The sequence below is a fragment of the Pinus tabuliformis genome, chromosome X (assembly GCF_031772625.1).
Source record: "Pinus tabuliformis cultivar Carrire ecotype Pingquan chromosome X, CPIR1, whole genome shotgun sequence".
Taxonomy (NCBI): Eukaryota; Viridiplantae; Streptophyta; class Pinopsida; order Pinales; family Pinaceae; genus Pinus; species Pinus tabuliformis.
In genome coordinates this window covers 253,219,352-253,234,030 of record NC_142308.1, presented here as the reverse complement: position 1 = coordinate 253,234,030, position 14,679 = coordinate 253,219,352, and the positions used below count along the sequence as shown (strand labels likewise).

The window sequence follows — 14,679 nt, the reverse complement described above, 5'->3', positions numbered from 1 at the left end:
CTTCTCTGTTGCTTGTCTAGAGATAGACCTTCCTTTCTTCCTTCTAGAGATAGACCCTCGGGCCTCTATGGGCCTTACATAAATACATTAACTCTTTGACTTCTTACAAGCACTTAAACATGTGCTTGACCTACTTCAATGAGCAAGAAACTCATTCACAAATAATATAAAAATAATTTCTCTTTTCTTGAATAAATACAAATGTCAAAATTACATTTATGAATACCGAACCTAGTTACACTTCCTTCAAAAAGTTCCACTCTGTATATAGGCTTCTTCAAAGGTAGACGTGGCTCTTCATGTAGGCTGACTTGACAGCTTCTAGGCCGACTTGATCTTGGAGGGCATTTTGACACTTTAAAGACCAAAAAAAAAAAAATCTTTACAATATACAATGTGCCCATGGGGTCTTCAATATATGACAATGACTCTTAAACCTAGGACAAACCCTAGAACAACTCAATGGGTGCTTGACCTATAAAATAAAAGATCTTGAGCATGAAACCCATGCTCCCATAATAAATTCTTTTCATTTTATAAGTTACAAGAATACATTTCATACTTATGAAGACCGAACCTAGTTACACATTTTTCAACAAAACCCTGGTGTCCTCATGTGTTGTTGTGTTACTTATGTGTGATGGTTTATTCTGCTCTTATTGTTCATGGTTAATGTTTAATTAATGTTTAATGAAGTAATGATGAATTGGTTCAAGTTAATCAGATGATGAAATAAATGAAAAGTTAGTTAACTGGGCTCGATCAAAGAGAGAGAGAAATAGCTCGATAAAATTGTGAACTCGTCCTCCTTTTATCCACACGTGCGGTTGTCCAAGAGATCTTAGAAAGATGAAGAAGAAACTCACTTGCTTAGTGGAGAAAAATGAGATGTCACATTGGGAAAAATGATTGGGGGGGGGTGAATTAGTATTTTAAAACTCACTTAAACCTTTCAATTTCTTATTCAGATTTCTGTATGCTACTGTCATTAAGTAAACCAATGTATGTACACGACCAGAGTTGCAGGAGGGCCACCCATGTGTAGGAATTTGACCACAGTAGAGTCTAGACTATAGGAGACACGAGGTCAAACTTTGACCGCAAGTAGACTGTTTGACTTCTGAGCATTTTCGCTGGTTTGACCAACATTAACCTATTGCTACTTTGACCAAGTTTTGATTAGTATTTGGATTAGTACTTGGCACAAATTTCTATACAAATTTGATTTGTAAACCTCGTTGAAGAATAATTTCTCCTAAAGAAAATTTTTTGGGTTTTCTCCCAAGCTTGGGTTTCCCAGGGTAAAATTTATTCTTGATTATGCATGGTTGTCTTTCTATGATCTTTATTGTGGCATAAGAATAATGTGTGAAAATCATTAGGAAGTAATTATTTGGCAAAAAATACTATTATATTACTCACCTTGTAGAAAATTCAAATGATTTCAAAGCTTTGTTGAAAGAGCAGCCATTGAAGTTAGCCTAGGAGACAAGTATTTAGCAGCTTGATTGGTTTTTGATCTCTTGTCAAAATGGCACCAAGTCTCAGTGCTGAAGACAGGTTAGATGGTGCCATCAACTTCAGATCTCGAAAAACCAGGATACTCCTTATCATGGAAGAGAATGAGTTTTGGGATCATGTGGAGAAAGTTATTCCAGAACTAGAGGGAGCTAAGGAGAAAGTCAAGTATAAGAATAATGAAGCCAAGGATAAGAGAATCTTGGTAGATTCCATAAAGGACGAATTGATTCCTCATGTTGTTGCATTGAAGACTACCAATAAAGTATATCATGCTCTGGTGAATTGTATGAGAGCAGCAACACTAGTCGGAAGTTAATCTTGAGAAATCATCTCCATAATGTCATGATGACTAGATGTCTCATATCCCATGAGAGTCTTCCAAATCAGAGATGAGCTTGTAGCAATTGGAGATACCATTGATGGTACAGAGCTTGTTATAGTGACTCAACGAATTTCCCTCCTCATGGGAGCCATTTATTCAGGGAATTTGTGCACGAGAAAAACTGCCCAAGTTTGATAATCTATGGACTAATTGTGTCCAAGAAGAGACCATATTGCTATCTAGCAATAGCTTACAGAATCTGTAGGATGAAGAAACCCGAGCTCTTGCAACTCACACAGAAAAAAGGAAGTTGGAACTTTGGAATGTTTGATAAGAAGAATACAGGTAGAAGACCTGCTCCTATTCAGGATCAGAAGAAGGATATGTCAAAGGTCAAGTGCTTCATTTGTCATAATTTTGGACACTATGCCTCCCAGTGTCCTGAGAAGAAAAGGAAGGAAAGGAGCATGCATCAACAACCAATGTTGATGATGATGATGATGATGATGATGAGCATCCACCTCAGAATAAGTCAAAGGAATTCTTCCTTTAGGAATTACTACCGATAATGTTTGAGGACAATTATGCCTCTAGGCACATGCCAGGTTTCCAACACTCTCTTATAGATTTGCTAAAGAGAGAGTTGACAATCCTTAGCAATTTCTTCCTTAATCAAGAGATAAGTACTTCATATTTTTCTCCCTTGATTATTATTATTTGTTTTATTTTTTGGTCCACCTCTTGTCCTTGTATTTTGCTTCCATGGCCTCCTTAATGGAGTTTGCTGAAAGAAAGAATAGGTACATTGTGGAGGTTGCCAAGATGACGATTCTATTAGTTTTTTATGGATTTGATAGCAGCAGACAGGTGTTCTAGTTCAGATGATGCTAAGAGGATAAGGAACACGAGATTTCCAAAACCTAGAAAAGGTTTCATGAGATAAGCTTGGGAAACACCTTAATTAAATTAATTTGCCATAATTAAATTATTTCCTACGTCTAACTTAGGAAAAGTGGTAAACTAAAGTTAATTAAGGTAATTCGATTTTGCTTTAGAGACCTCTATTGATGGAGACAAAGTGATATAAGCCATTGATAGGGATTAGATCTTGGTCGTTGGAGGTCCAACAAAAGATTATAAGAGCAAGTCGAGGGCTTGGAGAAGAGGTATCAGGAAGAACAGAAAACATTTGCGCAGTTCAACTACTCAGTTGCAGGTATTTAGTGGGGCATAGTTAAAGCTAGGGAAGCATTAGAGAGCGAAGGAGCAACAAAGATTTGGGAGCAGATATTCTGGAGGAGGATTTCCTTAGTATTTCCAGTGTCTGATAGGCAAGAAAGAGGAGTGGGAATTATCTGCAGAGGAGGTCGTACAGAGCAGTACGAATAGCCAGAAACCCTCGTGTGAGTTGCAGGAAGAGACTCATTTCAGTTGTCAGTATCCAGATCAGGGTCCGAAAGGCAGAAGAAGAAGAAGAAATTATTTTAACATCCACGAGGCTAAAGATAGCCTATGGGACAGATCGCTTCTACATTTGCTTGATGTATTCAACCCTTTTTTTGTGAAGCTTCACAATAAATGCTCCTAGCTTCTCGACAAACCCCTCGCTAAATAGATTATTCCAAGAGCTAACTGCCAGCATATCTACATAACTTTCCCTGTTGTCTTTGAAGGCCTCGCATTATAAAATGAAACGCTTTTTTGTTTCCACTTTTCCAGAAGAACAACAAATGCATACTCTTTCTTCCCACACTTCTTTTAGCCTTTTCCACTACCCTGTTTCACAACGGAGTTGATGAGAATTAGTCCTTAATTGAGCAATAAGAATTTTGGCTCTCCAAGAGATATTGGCCTCTATGTATGCTTTTGGTTGATGACTATGAGTGGGATTAAACACTTCAATATAGTACTTTTTTCTTTCTTCCTAGCTCCTTATCCCAAGTACACTTGTGGAACTTATCCATAAAAAAAGATTTTATCTCTCTGTTGTTTATAGGACACGTCTGCAAGCAAATACCCCATTTACTAAACCATTTGTTATTTTGTTGCATCCAATTTTTTTTCTGTTGCACAATCTATCATTAAAGACAACCTTAGGCCATCTACTCTCTTCCATTTGCTCATTTTTTTTAAATACCTTATGACTCGCATCATAGCAATTGCTTCAATAGGAGAAGCCCCTATTTCACTTAACGATAGCATAAGGAACTGCACTTTTAATCTTGAATTTGTTTGTAATCAAACGTTTCTGAATTTTCTCAATTTGTCTCCACTGCATGCCAGATGTATTGTTGATGTATTGTTGGGCTATAGTTCACAACCATAGAGAATCACTGGAATCACTAGAAGCCCAAAAAGAGTTTGATTGGTTTTCCAGTCCCATAACTCTGCCTCTCTACACCCATTTTGAAAAGCATAAAATGCTTTCCAACACCCCAAAGTTCTTTTCTTTCTACAACCATCTCAACTTAGATTTTTGTTGAAGTCAATTCCGAGGTATTTGTAATCCGCAACTTCTTCCAGAATGTTGCCTTCAAAGTAGAACTTATGCTAGTTATGTTTTCTTTTTTTAGAGAAAACCACTACTTTCATTTTGCTGATATTGACTTGCATCCCCACACTTCTACAAAAATGTTCAAGGGATAGTAAGTGCTCTTGCAAACCAAGAGCCGATTTAGCAATCAGGAAGAAGTCATTTGCATACAAAAGAAGCCTTATAACAAACTTGCCCAAATAGATACCATCACCCACTTGCGAATTTAACCACTCAACCTTGTCGATATATAAACCAAAAAGGGTAGGAGACAAGGGACAACCTTGCTTGACCCCGATATCGCTTCTAAAACTTTCAGAAATGCCTGTTGAAGTTCTAATTTTGACTTTCACTTCTTCATACAGCCTATGCACAGCTGCTCTCAAATGTTTAGGAACCCCCAAGTTCCTCCATTCTGTGCCAAAGCTTATCCCTAGGAACCATGTCAAACGCTTTTCTGAAATCAACAAGGCAACAAAATACTTTTTTCATTTCTCTCCCAAACTTTTTCAATGATGTGCCTTAAAGTTATACAATGATCAACTGTGGAATGTTTAGGTCTAAAAGTTGGTTTCCCTTTAGCACGCTTATCTCTTTCTTCTACCCACTTGCTAATTTTATTTTCTAGCATGCTTCCAAATAGCTTTGCAAACAAAGGTTTATCCTGACGGACTTATTATTGAAGGGATTATTGACGTCACCGCTCTTGAAAAGAGGTATTGCCAGACTAGTTGTCCAATCTCTAGGGAGCCCCTGTTGTATGATGTTGTTGAAATTTTTTGTAGTGTGAGGTGCAAGGATCTTTGAACACCACTTTAGATATTCTGCTTGGAGTTCAGCTAAGTCTTTCGCTTTTCCAACACCCAACTTCTTGATACCCATCTCTACTTCTTGCGCCGTGAAGAGTTCAGTATCAATGTGGACCAAGGGGGGAGGGTCAACCTTGGGATCTTGCTCATAGAGTTGTATTGCATAATCAAACCATTTAGAAGTTGTAATACTATTTCCAATTTGTATCTTTCTCGGTTGGAGCTCCTTCCAAAATAATTTGGGATTATTTTTCCCAAGGAAGATTAATTCTTCCCTCCTTGAAACCATGATATCAACCTTTTTCTTGCTTAATAACTGCTTGTAAGCTTCAAGCTTTATGTTATCCTTGTTTGACTCGTTCCACATTCTCCTTGCCGTTTTGCATTCCTCGTCAAACCAAGCATTAACCGGAAGGCAATTTGTTTCAAACTTCTTAATTTTTGCTCTTTTGCACTCTACAAGTCCGCATTGAATTAAATGTGTTGATTCATGACTATCAAGGCCATGAATTGTGATTTTCTCCTTCTCAAAGAGCCTCTCTAGCGTCATTTTGAAGGTATTACAATTTTCTGGAGTGAAAAGAATTATGCCGTTTGGGAGATTTTGTTGGACATGCTGAATTTTTACTCTAATTGTTTCTTTCCAATCCAAGAGAAAAATAAATTGGCTTGTGATCTAATTTTAAGTTCCATCGCTGATCTCCAATCAAAACTTCCTCCATTTTCTCACACAAACCATGCGAGAAAATTACATAATCTACTACACTTGCTCCATTGTAAGTATTGCAAGTGAAATTACCAGACTTTGCCCATCTAGTCAAGCCATTACAAATGACTAAATCAAAGGCCCCACATAGAGTAAGCAATTGTTCACCAAAGAGATTGCAGCCCTTGTCCTCTGAAATTCTTTCCCACTGATGATTACTCTCTTCTATAAGCCAAATAGGGTCGCAATCTTCTTTACAGCAAAGAATGCTAGCTTGCTCACTTGCAGTCCTAACATTGAAATCACCCACTATAAGGACTTCACATAGCTGAGAACGTGTTACAATATCTGCTTTTAAGGCTGCAAAAGGATCTTTGTGGTCAAGCCCTCTACCTTTGTAGATTTTTGAAACTTGCGGCGCAAAATAGCATGGAGCAATTTTGATGTGGTTTCCATTTTCTGATATTATAAACCAAATTAATTGCTTATTTGATTCATATTTTTCTAACTGAATGAACGAATTGATTCCAGAGGCAAAGGGAGCCTAGACATCCCACCTAGGGGCAGATTTGGTGTTGTATGAATTTCCAAAGGCCAAAATTACACATTACCAGTCCATCAATATGAGTTGCTAGGAAGTGTGAGTCGCTGGAGAGAGGCCGAGTTGGTTTACAAAGGGATATTTTTTATCTCCAATATATTTTGCTAGTAGTGATCAGTAGATTGTCAAAATTTTGCCAGTTGGACAACCAGTTGTAATAATTCTCTTAAATTGCTACTTAATAATAAAACCCTCATATGTTGCACTGGTTTTCCCTTCTGGGTTTTTCCGGGGTTTATTGTGAAGAATGCATCAATGAATTTATCATTATTTTCTACAAATAATTAACAAAATACCAATAAACTGCTAACAGTTAGAAGATAAATCTTCAATAGTTGCATTCAGGGATTTTCACATGGTATCAGAGCGTCAAAGATCAAATCAAAGGCTCTAGGCAAAAGGAATTGAAAGTATGCAGTTTCAAAGGGAGATTTGAAGCATAGAGTTTTAGATCTGCGTAGGCCACCCAGGCAAGGAGAATTGCTGGAGGCAAAAAACAGATTTCCAGTTCAAGGTGATGAAAAAGCTCGATTTGGCTCAGGAGCAGTAGCAACAAGCAGTAGGATTGTTGGAGAGGGTTTCTGGTGAGTGGATCAATTAATTTGCATAGCAGATCTAGCGCAATGATTTTGCAGCGATCGTTTTGCAATTGCAGATCAGTGCAGGGCAAGGAAGAGAAAAGCACATAGTGAGGGAATTTCCAAAAAATTCACAGAGGATTTCCAGTTCTCCAATAGCAAGAAAGGAGACCATGATTTCCAGTAGAAGAGACCAATTGCAGATAGTTCGATTGCCAGTTCGAGTTACATTGTTAACCAGTGTGTGTTGCAGAGGTAACAAATTGCGTGCCAGTACCAGATCGAAGGTAGAGCGAGCAGCGTCAGTGTTCAACAGCTAGCAGTGATAGTGTCAAAAAGGGTTCCCAGAGGTAGTACTATGCAGTCCATTGTGAGTTGTAGGGTCCAATGCGGGTTGCGATATCTAGTTGCAAGCAAGAGTGAAAGTAGCAAGGGGCAGTGAAAGTTAATTTGTCGAAAGGAGAAGGAAATTTCCTAGCGTATAGTTCTCCAATTTATTTGAGTCTCGCAAAGATGGCCATAGTAGGACTCAAAGATCAGGGCAGGTTAGACAGGGCATCTAACTTTGGCATCTAGGAGGCCACAATGCAATTTCTATTGGATGAGCATTGTTTGAAAGAATTCATGACAACAGTTCTAACTGAACTGACAGATCCTACCTAGTTACGGGAATTCAAGGAGATGCCCAAAGCCAAGAGGACAGCCCTAGACGAAGTTCAGGATCATATCGTCCTACATATTGCAAACAAGAATACAGCAAAGGATATGTGGGATGTCATCGTGAATCTGTACAAGGATCCATCTGAGAATTGGAAGATGATTCTCAAAGAGAAGTTGAGAACGGTCAAAATGCATAAGGGCAAAAATGTTATATCCTATCTCACCAAGATTCAGACGGTCATAGATGAACTTGCAACCATTGGAGAAACACAATCAAATAGTGAGTTGGTGCGCACAGCTCTCAACGGGTTCACCAAGGAGTGCCATACACTCATCCAAGTGATTTATGGACGAGACACACTTCTAGGTTGGAAGAACCTATGGAGTGACTTCACTCAGAAGGAGTTAAGACTCAACCTTGCAAATGGTTCTACCAGCAATAGTGGCAAGGGACCAAAGGTGGAAAAGGAAGAAGATAAAGTAGCCCTTGAAGATAAAGTAGCCCTTGCAGGTAAGGGAAAAGCGAAGAAGGGTCACAATCAAGGACAAGTCTCAATAGGAGAGAAGAAGAAGAAAGATATGTCAAAGGTCAAGTGCTTCAGATGTGGTGAGCTTGGTCACTACGTCAGCCAGTGTCTGAAGAGAAAGAAGGACAAGCAAGAGAAGCAGACCGCAACATTGGCAGATATTGATGACTTGTCCACCAGATTGGAGGATGAGTTTGCTATGTTTGCAACATTATTCTTTTCATCTTCTAAAATCTAAAGTAACCCCCTCTCCGTCCCCCCTTTTAAGGCAAAGGTAACGGTGACCAGTGTTGATAATATCGCTGAGATATCGGCGATATTCGGAAATATCGCGATATTTTCGGCGAGCCGATATATCGCCGATATTTCGGAAAATATCGTGCGACAATCGAAAATATCGCCCGGTGATTGTAAAAAAATTCTGCACGGCCTATAAAAATCCGATTTTGGTTTCTTTTCATATCATTTTCATTTATGATTGCTGGAGAAGGAAGGGGAGAGCTATGTGGTTGCTGCCAAGGAGGGTTTGAGCGTTCTAGGCCCTATTATTGATATGCTATTCATGGTAATGTTAAATTCTTAAAGTAAAAGTGACATTCTCCTTAATCTTCATTTTCTTCCTTTTACTTAAATTTTTAACATTACCATGAAATGACTCAGGATGTTTGAGAGTGGTTCCGGCCTCATTGGATTTCATATGGAGAAAGTAGAATTTTAGATTTCATTCAAAATGCAGCAGACTTATCAGTTTATTAGGATTTCAGGATTGGGAAATTGTAATGTTTCCAGGTGACACCACCTGCCCGGGCTACCCCTGCCACCAGTAGAGGACGTGGTCTACCTCCTATAGCTCCTACTTCTAGTTCTTCAGCTTCTAGAGCATAGCAAACTCCATTGCCAACTCCACCAGCACCAGCATCTACATCTAGAGGGAAAGGGAAAGCTGTGGCATTTTCTCGCAAGAGGGGCAGAGGAAATCAATAGGATTAGACTTTAGTTATTTTCTTATGTGCTTGTAAGTTGTACATGAACAATGAACATTGAATATTCAAGAATCAAGACCAAGCATATCACATTCTAATTTCTAAATGGTAAATTTTGATTCTATTTTTTTTTAAAGTGAACTATGAACTTTGAGAAGTAATTATATTTTAATTTGATTAGATAAGTTGCAACCTGCAATTTAATATGGATAAAAAACTATATTTTGGTATATATATATCTGTGTTGCATGGGTACCCGCACCCGGGGGTGGGGTTCTCGAACCCGTCCCGGGTTCCCGCACCCAAGTACCGGATTCGGGTACGGGTTCTTCCCAGACGAACCCAGAAGAACCAGGTTCTTCCATGAAGAACCGGGTTCTTCAAAAAAAAAAATTGGGTTCTTTTCCTTTAACGGGTTCTTGGGTTCTTCGGGTTCTTCGGGTTCTTCGGGTTGGGTTCTTTGGGTTCTTCATAAAAAAACTATATTAAAAATTCAATTTTCAAATAATTTTTTTTTTTTAAATTTAAAAAATAACTTATAACAAAGGTAAAACTTATAACAAAACCTAAAAATCCCTAAATCAATTCTTGTAAATCAATTTGGAATGAAACATTCTTCCACGGTCCTTACCATCAAAACCTGTGTTGCACGGGTACCCGCACCCAGTTTTTTAAGTTTTTTACAAGTCTTGTTTTTTAAGAATTCTTGTAAATCAATTTGGAATGAAACATTCATTCCCGAGCCAAATAACCATCAAATTATAAACTGTAAATGCACACATACAGGTTCAGACATTTTCGGTCAAATAGAAAGTAGGATTGAGACAAGCCATAAGCTGTAATCAGCTGACGCTGCTAAATGGCGAAGGGCTATTTTGGACAATGGCTAAATTAAGTATCAAATCTGCCAATTTCTCACAGCATTCTGATAACATCATGTTAGATTAAAACTAGGAAAATATGCCTAAATCATATATGGTCTCTATAGACTTGTACACCAAGTAATCTCTAAAAACTGCGAAGATGTTTTATGTTTATATAATTAATATTCAGGCAGAGCTTCGCACTCAAAGACAAACTATCCCTCGAGCCATCAGATGACTGCTGTGCATTTTATTGGGAAACAAAGACTGATAAGCGTGTTTTGTGGAAGGGTAAGGTTGCCACTGTTTTTGGGATTGCTTTACCACAGAGCACACCATGCATGGGGCAGGTGGATGATTAGACATCAAGAAAATTCTAGACCACTATCAGGTTGAGAAGAATCTCCTATGAAAAAATTGTGTTTTTATATGGGAGAGACTAAACATTCAAAGCAAAGTTACAAGCTCAAGCTCCAGCCAGAATGAGCAATTTCAATAAGGAGAGAAGCTGTCTTGAAATTAGAGCAGGAGGCAGAAATGCTAACACTCCTTGGCTGTGTAGGAGGAAGGGTCTGTACGACCACAGCCTGATTCATTGATAGGCATCCTTGCAAATGAACCTAAGCTGCATAGTTATTTTAAAGCCTGTGTGTGACAAAATTTGTCCCAAGTTTCACCAAAATAGCTGAGTCTAGCATTTATCCTAGTATGTATTTTGAATTTTCAGTTTTAGTAGTAGCCTTGAGCTCTCTCACATAGCTGTCACAATGTCATGGTTACACGGAAAAGATTCAAAAGAACAGTTTTTTGGTGATAAATTTTGAAATATCAATGTCAATGTTGAATGTTCAATGATGTGCATGTTTAAATGATTATCATTAAAGTTTTCTTGTTTAAAGTTGAAAAAATATACAAATTCAAATTTCATATATATTATTAATTATAAATTTATAATTTATAAAATATAATTATTAAAATTTAATATTATTATATTACTCGACGAACCCACGCACCCTGTTTCCAAAAATGTCGTCCCCGTCCCCGTCCCCGTCCCCGCACCCGTCCCCGCACCCAAGTTTCCTGGCAACATAGATATATATATATATATATAAAAACGTGGCCCCCGTGTCTTGTTTCCAGGTCGTTGTGTTTCGTATTGAATACTCGTATTTACGTGTCCTCCGTGTCTCGTGTCCTCATGTCATGTGACTTAGCTTAGACAATATTGATGTATTGTCTCCGTGGAGGGTGGAGTCTGAGGAGCCCCTCTTGGAGGAGTCACCTTCATGGTTAGAGCCAGTGGCAGATGATCCATTAGAGCAGGGGCAGCAAGAGGAGGACTCGGAGTCAGAGGAACAGCAGCACTCAGAGGAGGAGCAGGAGGAGGAGGAGGAGGACACTGCGGGAGCATCAGCATCAACACCATCTGCTATAGATATAGGAAAGCATAGCCCCATACCTAGTACTCATTATTTGACATTAGGTGCAGAGGCAGGGTCAGAGCTTCCTACTACTAGGGGCAGGCCTGGCAAACAGCCCATCATGTTTTCCCGTAAAAGGGGGGGAGGGTAGTGATTTCAGATAGATAGCTGCTAGTTTTATTTGTTGTGCTACATATAACTCATGATGATGAGATACTTTTATATATGTGATGTTATTTTGTATTGGTTCTCCACCTTTGAGTCCTTGAATGGACAATTATTAGGGATCAGCAGGATTTGGTATCGCCTTTGATGTATCATTTCTATTTGACATCATATATATCAGTGTTTTCTTCATATTTATGTGCCAATGTGTTTATTTCATGTTGTTATTGCTTTATATGTTTAAAAATCTGAAAAAAAAAAAAAAAAAATGAATATATTATGCATTTTTTATGCTTGCCGATATTTGCCGATATTTTGCCGATATTTTCGCCAATATTGCCGATAAGATATTTTTTGGACCCTTGCCGATATTTTCCCGATACCGATATTATCAACACTGACGGTGACTAACCCCTTTGTTTACGATCCTCTTTTATCATCTTCAAACTGAGCAGAAAAATCCCAAATTTTCAAAAAGTCCGCCCACACAACCAATATTTTCCATCATCTCCTGATATTTTGATAAATATCACAATATTTTCATACCCCTCAAAATATCACAAATTTTTCAACAGATAGTATTCTAGACTTGAAAAACTCACATAATATACTGTGAAATAATCTCAATATTTGCAAGAATATGTCTAATTCGGTGTAGCAGCATTTAGTATCAAAATAAGTAGCAGCTTACAAAATAGTAAATACCCTGTAAAGGCAACACACATGCTTTAAAATTTTAGAGAATTTCCAAAATGGCAAGGAGAAAACGAAAGTTACACAAAATATGACATGCACACACACACACACCCAGGAATGACTCCATTTACAGTTTTTTGAGTTTGGAATGTATGTTTTCAAGCATCAAATACCAAAAAAATAAAATTTAAGAAATGGGGTCAAAAGAAAAATGTTCCTTCACAACTTTGCAAAATATATAACAGTAAATAAATAAATCAGTTATAACTATTTAATGCTGCCACATAAATGGAAAGACCTAAACATGTTGAAGAAACGATAATCATGTAAAAATGTGTTTCCCCATACATAATGAATTGCAAGTTAAAAATATCACCACAACCCCAATGTAAAAACCAGTAATTTATTTTAACAATACTATACTGACCTTCATAAGTAATACCATCATCATTTTCCGCAAGAAGCATTTGCTGATTATACATGGGCACTGTGGACCGTGCCACTAAAGGAACAGTTGGCTTCACAGAAGGGTCCACGGTCTTCTCCTGATACATTGATTATGTAAAACAGATCAGTGATCAGTCCAACTACAGTGATGTCATCTACTGATAATAAAAAAACAATTGAAGTTTTTGGCAGGAAGGTACCCGAAAGGATAAAGTTTCAGACAGTGTCCAGTAATTACAAATAAGGTACAGCTTCCAAAGACAGGTGCCAAAAAAAGACAAAGCTTTGTTCCTCTTCTCTAAATTGCATAATAAAAAACTCATTTCCACATAAAACGAGCCCTCAAAAAAATAAGTACAGCATTTGTACATACATTGCATAATCACCATTAAAATTTAATAACACTAGCTCCTTTCTTAACACAAACCTTTATCACTAAGAAAAGGTTCCTACAAAGTCATCCCATTCCAGAATTTAAAGCCAGTGCCAGTGAAAGTATAGGAGAGAATATTAGCAAAATATTAAAAGTAACAGAAAATACAATATGAATTATCCAACCCTTAAAGTTACCTAAACATTAATAATGTTAAGCAATGTCAAAAAAACTCTAATTGAAAGGAGTTTAGTTTAACCTTGGTGGTGGTGTAACATGCAACTTAATTTTTGAAATAAACAGAATGAGGGAAAAAAGTGTTTCAAAAACTACCTGGCAAAACAACCTTGTTATGATAAAAAATACCCTGCCTATATGTGCCTATAGTTGTTACTCATCAAGAAAATGTAAGCCAAAACATCATTAAAGGTTAAAACTATAGAATAGAGACAAAAATTGAGAGTTGAAGTTGGGCAGGGTTTATCTTCTGTATCAAGTATACCTCTACATCTGAAAACACCACTTGAGAGACTACAACTCCACAATCACACTCTCACCATTTTCCTGCTTGATCAAGAACCTAGCCCCTACCAGTACAGGTTTTGTGAATTGCTTTTTCTTCCCTCTGTTACTAAACCTGCAATTTCACCTAGCGTAGTGAGCACAAGACGGATGAACTTTGTCCACAACATAGCTAACATAGCCATTGGGTAATTTTGGTTTTAAGTAGACCTGCATTTCAGTCTTATTGTATCCCCATAATTGCAGGACAAGATCAATGTTATTGCCATTTGAGACCCAATTTTCTGAGTCAACTTCTAATGCCTAGCCAGCACATAGCTGATATCCTTGAAAAGCATCATTCTTCAAAGGCAACAGCGGATTGCAATATTAAGCCTCATGGCAAGATCAATGGAAAAAAATAGTGCATTACTTTCTCTTCCTTTTATACAAGAAAATAACATTTCTTAAATCTGCTAATGCTTCTAACCAGGTAAAGAATGCCCAATTGCTTTGTGATTGTTAAAGACAGTTCTGTTGGAGATGGGGAAGAACATGTCATCCACATTGCATTTTTTAATGCTTCAAACTATACAGTCGCTGATAGACATCTAGTGGGCAGAAACCCCACTATTTTCTTATGTTACAGCAAGTTTCATGTACATGGGAATGTGTACCCAATATGCTTAAAGACCCTCCAATAATTTTGGGGGATAACAATGCACATCGAGGGTGGGAGATATGGGGCATTGGACCAAATATCCAGTGGTTGACCCCACAACCAACCCAAAACTAGGAAGCAAAAGAGGTGGGACACACCATTGGACATGCAATTTTTGTGGCCATCCCTGGGTTGGGAGTTACAATCAGGTCAAGATGCATCTTTTAGGTCTAGGTGGCAAAGGGGTTAATCTATGTAAAAAATAACCCTGCTACAAAGATCAAAGTTTTTGAAGATTAAAAAAGCAGCAGA

The 14,679-nt window shown here is 37.8% G+C and overlaps 1 protein-coding gene across 2 annotated transcripts in view; it reads right to left on the bottom strand.

Annotated features, from left to right (window-relative positions):
- LOC149139330 (uncharacterized) overlaps window positions 1-14,679 on the bottom strand; it is a 169,666-nt gene that overhangs the window by 76,409 nt on the left and 78,578 nt on the right. For both annotated transcript variants that reach the window (XM_089447296.1, XM_089447295.1), the window contains one exon: window positions 12,813-12,930. In XM_089447296.1, the coding sequence (XP_089303422.1) occupies window positions 12,813-12,930 (118 nt within the window). The remainder of the gene's footprint in view (window positions 1-12,812; window positions 12,931-14,679) is intronic.